This window comes from Berghia stephanieae, chromosome 1 (genome assembly GCF_034508935.2).
Source record: "Berghia stephanieae isolate SIO BIC M18660-M18661 chromosome 1, UCSD_Bste_1.3, whole genome shotgun sequence".
Lineage (NCBI taxonomy): Eukaryota > Metazoa > Mollusca > Gastropoda > Nudibranchia > Aeolidiidae > Berghia > Berghia stephanieae.
Window position 1 is genome coordinate 30,003,806 of NC_088360.1, and position 5,794 is coordinate 30,009,599.

Here is a 5,794-nt window from a genome sequence, read left to right on the forward strand (position 1 = left end):
TTTAGTAGTTGAAGAAACAAACCTCCCGCCTCTCTTCAACGAAGACTTTAACCAGTTAACTACCGTTCTCTGGAAAGACACGTATTAAAAAATTTGACCAGAAAACTCGTCCTTCAAATATCGATCGATTTGAATGATTTTGAATGAATCATCTTGGTAAAATCTCAGGGAAATCGCGAGGTTTTCATGACGTAGTCCCAGTTTGAGTTTTTGCCAGGATAATTAATAAAAAAAATTGATCTTTTATATAGCGCAATATCCACTAAAATGTGCTCAAAGCGCTTTACAAGGGGTCCCTGGTCAACAGCAACATTTAACATGTAGGGCGGGACATGACGCCTGTTAGGCGATATTACAATTTATCGGACAAAGACAAGGCTGTCAACGGCCAGGTACTCATTTTACACCTGAGTACGGTGAGAGAATATGAGTAAAGAGCCTTTTCCAAGGACTCAACTATGCGCGAGGCTCGAACCCAGGACCTTCCGATCCGAAAGCGAGTGTCATACCACTAGACCACATAGCCGCGCAAAAATGGTAATTTTAATCTATTGATAGAAGGATCTGTTTTCTGTCCATCATTTTGAATACGTTTGAGTAGTAAATAGCATTAGCCATAGGTTTGGATAATAAAGCAACTCTTGTTTAATCATAATATACAATAAGTATTTCCTAATCTGTACAACAAAAAACGATAAAGGCAAGTTACTCTGATTCCTTGCTTTGATTAAAGACTCTTCTAGTCCCTGTCGTGTCCTTTCAACAAGTTGCATTATGCAATAATCGAATTGATTGTATCACGTGACACAATGGCATTGTCCCAAAGACTCGTTCTGAGGGTAGTCGATCCGCGAACGCTTTGTTCTATTTTCACTTTACCTAAACCAATCAGAATGTTGATTTTGAAATCTGTCACGTTTTGATTGGTTGATAACAAACGAAGTAAAGAAAAACTCTTGTAATCAAAAGTTTTCATAACGCCTCTTCATATGAAATATCGTTTTTTTCTCCGTCTGCCATTGTAAAATACATGAAGGTTGTCAAGTCCAAATTTACTTGATATCGAGGAAGTATAGGAATATTATGTGTAAAATATATATCTATATTTAGCAATGTAAATCCCTATGCATTGGAGTTGATCATCGTTTAGACATGATTGTTCCAGGGTGTGATTTCCGTTACCTGAATTCTCGTGGTGGCCGTAGCTGATTGGTTGCGCTTTTTGGGTATTTTGACGAACAATTTTGTCACGCAACCAAAAAGATGCCCTCTGAATTTTTTACACGTCAAGAAATAAATATAACAATTTAGTGCGTGAGACATCAACACTAACGCTCGAGATACAGTCATAATCAACCTCCATCTGGCGTAAAATACGGGCGTATCTTTGTCCTGGTCGTAGCTTATGACCATCGTGACGCAGATTGGGAGGGTGAGAATGATGAAGAAAATGGCTGCCATGAGGGACATCCCGGTTACACTCCTTTCCAGCTTGTCCAGTTGTTGTTGGTGCGTCACACGGTGGGTGCGGACTGTGTTTCTGGACATCGATACGCGGAGTGATACCTTTTCCAGACAATTTCCCATGATTGCCTCTCGTCGCTTTTTGTGGTGTCGCAACGCCAACGTGATCAAGCCGACGTGTATGAACAACAAACCGGATGGTACGAAGGAATAAAGGAGGGTAATGATCTGATTCCACGCTTTTGATAATTCCCTGAGGCGAGGTGACGTCATGCAAGGCCTTGGTGAACCTGGAGGTGATTCTTCGTAAAGAAAAAACAAAACTATAAAGAAAGGGAGCAGGCACAAGGCAAGACAAAGAGCGCTGTATCTAGCACGTTTGATTGTAAAATATACAGGCTTTTTCAATGGAAAACGAATGGTTACGAATCTCTCGAGGCAGATGAGGACCAGTGTCCAGTTGGCGAGAGTGACGATGAAGTTGGTGGACATCATGAGGGTTTTACAGCCAATATCTCCTAACCTGACGCCATCCGTGTTCAAAAACCGAGCCACCATCTTCAAAATTAAAGCACTGAGATCAAGTACGGCGAGCAACGCGATGTAAAACGTTCCCGTGGATTTGGGCATAGTAGCCAGTGTTCCGACGGCTGATAAGTTGCCAGGGATCCCAAGGATCACAGCCAACCAGAAAAAGGTTTCAGTTAAGATTCTCACAGATCGACAAATGTCTCTGACTTCGTCCTGCTGCTCCAATGATTCTTGAATGGTCCAGGACGACCCATTTCGAAATGTCACGTTGTTGAGATAGGAACACTCAAAAGGTTCTTTAAAGACTCTGTAAAGCCCAAAATTTAATCCACCCGATTCTGTTGACGTATTGGTTTTTGAGGATACGTTATCAGGAAGTGTCTTGTGTAAGATGGTGTACGCCATTTTGTAATTCAAAGATTGGTTGTGTCAATTTGAATTTCCGCCTTCAGAGAAGACGTCATAGCGTCACTGAGAGAAAGTGGGTTGTGTAGGATGGTATACACCACGCTGGACTCCACGAAAGTTTGTGTCAATACGAATATTCACCCCCAGAAACGATGTACGTCATTGACAAGGGGTGTGTTGTTTTTGATGGTATACTCTTTGTTGGAATTCGTTTTGTCAATACGAAATACCACCTTCAGAAACTATAATAATATGTGTCATTGAGAGGAAGTGCGTTGTATAGGATGGAACACGCCATGTTGGAATTCACAGAAAAGATGGGACAACACGAATTTCCGTCTTCGAAGACAATTTGCTAAATTTTCTCATTGTGGCCATTGTTTGGTGAGATTCATGTACGGATTGTCATCTGGTTGAGAGAAAAAATATAATTAATCATTACTTTGATCGATTTGTTGTATAAATACATTGGTTGTGTGGAAATATTGGCACTCAGTATCAACATAGAAGGGGAATAAAGCTACGAATACAACTGACGTACTAGTAGAAAGTCGATTATCACCTTTTCAAAAACTCATACACAAAACACCCTGAAGATAATTCACCCCGCTCGACAAAAAAAAATCAAGTCATTAAATCATATAACTCAAAGCAAAAAAAAAATAAAAAATAAAAAGAACGAAAATAAACAAACGAAAAGAAAAAATAACAGCAACAAATGTTCATCTCTCATGAAAGACACCTCTGCCTTCACTAAGATTAAACAAGAAAGTTTTATCTTTTATATAAAAGATGGATTAAAAATTATAGATCGGTTGCCCTATTGCAAAAAAAATCAATTTCATAAAGATAGGACATTTTGATTTTTGTCTACTTGGAAAAATAAATTATCCCCCCCAAAAAAGGCAAATTTTACTAAAGAAAACGTTTTATTGGAAAAGTCAATGAAATCGCAAAATGAGACTTTGGTGATTTCTCAAACACTTTTTCAGAAATTCCCCAGAGAAGTTCATTAATGATATTGCACGGAAAAGATCAAGTAGAAAGACTCAGCTCATACATTTTTACTGTCTGCCAAAACCGTCTGGCCGAGAAAGTGTGACTCGGTGGCTTAGCGGTACGTTGTCTGGTCACGAAAGACAAGGTATGTTAAGCGTTGTCAGCTGCTGGATGGGTGACAATGATTGTGGAAAATTATGATCCCGTCGTTGTGACGTTGGGCAAGACAGTAAACAAACGTCCCCCAATCGATTCAGATTAGAATGAATGTCTGACTATTTATAGGCAGTGTTGGATATTGTAAGAGTCGTTGTACAAAAAGGACGCCTAACAATTGACTGGTACTGTATGAAATAGAAATATGGTCATATATTATTATGGCCTACTGTGGGAATAAATGAAAGATTTCGAAAAGAATCGATCATGGTAAACCTTTAAAATGCACTAGAATATTATAAAAGTTCAAATTCATTTGTCATTCCCCCCCCCCCTTTATGGTGGCATTTTGATGACTTTGTCGTGAATGAAGAGAACACTGACAATTTGATGGCATTTGATAACTCATTCTTAAGCATCTCATCACAAAATCCAAACAACAGTGATGAAATTGGTTGCTTTTGAGAGTGTTAGTGTTGTGCGGCTATGTGGTCTAGTGGTATGACACTCGCTTTCGGATCGGAAAGTCCTGGGTTCGAGCCTCGCGCTCGGTGCATAGTTGAGTCCTTGAAAAAGGCTCTTTACTCACATTCTCTCACCATACTCAGGTGTAAAATGAGTACCTGGCCGTTAACAGCGTTGTCTTTGTCCGAACAATTGTAATATCGCATAACAGGCATCATGTCCCGTCCTACATGTTAAATGTTGCTGTTGACCAGGGACCCCGTGTACAGCGCTTTGAGCACATTCAGTGGATATTGCTCTATATAAAGCTCATTTTAATTTTATGGTTGCCTTTTGATGACTTTGCCGCCAATGACGAGAACACTGACAATTTGATGGCATTTGATAACTCATTCTTAAGCATCTCATCACAAAATTCAAACAACGCTTGACAGACTCCGTGCCCGATGAGGGAAAGTTTGTCCCTCCCCAGGAATTCTAAATTACATCTAATAACCGCAACAAGACAGACATACGACAGATCCCAAAGCTTGTCTACTTTAAAAAAAAAGGTCAGAATGATAATAATAACCACGGAAATAAGACAATTACTATCTATGTATACATTATATATCCACCCGATTTAAAGACTCACCAACAACGAAATGGAACAACCGCAAAAACTTTGTTTGTGTTACAAAAGTTATTTAGTGATATATATATATTTTTATATATTATCCATAAATCATATTTATATTAGTTTATTTATACTATATATAGGTATAAAATAAAACGTACGATATAAAAGTGATCGACTTTAACATTAAAGGATCATAATATATAAATAAAACTATATAAATGAACAATAAAGACAGTATATATATATATATATATAATATAGTATATATATATATATATATTAATATATATATAATATATATATATATATAAAACATTTGAAATATAATTAAGATAGTTTGACTTCTACAACGTTGTAGAAGTCAAACTATCTTAATTATATTTCAAATGTTTATAAATAGCTCCTTTTATACTAAAGTTGAGCACTATTATTTCATGGTTTTTGTTTTATAATTATATATATATATATATATATATATATATATATATATATATATATATATATATATATAATATTGTGTAATAGAAAAACACACCATTCCTCTCCCCGTGACGTCCGGTCCGATTCTAATTCTAAAAATGCCACTTGCAGACAGGCTTGGTTGGGATCAAATTCCTACGAGAATTATATCGTACACTGGACAAAAACAAAAAAGCATTAAAAATATTTGGCCAGAAAACTCGCCCTTGTCAATTCGATCGATTAAAATGATCATTATATTGTCAAAAACTCTCAGACCTGAAATTTCAAGAGAGTCTTCAAGGAAGACCCAGGTTTGAGAGTTTTTGACAAGACCAGGGTAATTTTAATCGATCGATATTTGAAGTGCGATTTTTTTGGCCAAAAATTTTAAAATCTTTTTTTTTTTTCAGAATAAGGCCAAATTAAAGTTCACCGAGGACGAAAACAGCCAAAAACCCTTATTGAATTAAACGCATGTTAAGTAAAGATTCAATTAAAATCAATTAGAAAATCCGAGGAAAAGAAAATTAGACGAATGAGAGTAGAATTACTTCATCGTTAGGCAACGTACTCACTCCGAAACGTATCAAGATCATGCGGCTATGCGGTCTTGTGATGACGCTCGCCTTCGGATCGGAAGGTCCTGGGTTCGAGTCTCCCGCTCTTACTCCTTGTGGCGCATAGTTTGAG

General features: G+C 37.3%; 1 protein-coding gene across 1 annotated transcript in view; it reads right to left on the minus strand.

Annotated features, from left to right (window-relative positions):
• Window positions 1–621: 621 nt before the first annotated feature.
• The window catches only part of LOC144971481 (uncharacterized), a 59,893-nt gene continuing 54,720 nt past the window's right edge, over window positions 622–5,794 (minus strand). Inside the window, exon 3 of the mRNA XM_078912438.1 lies at window positions 622–2,812. Within this exon, the coding sequence (XP_078768564.1) occupies window positions 1,147–2,400 (1,254 nt within the window). The 5' untranslated portion in view covers window positions 2,401–2,812 and the 3' untranslated portion in view covers window positions 622–1,146. The remainder of the gene's footprint in view (window positions 2,813–5,794) is intronic.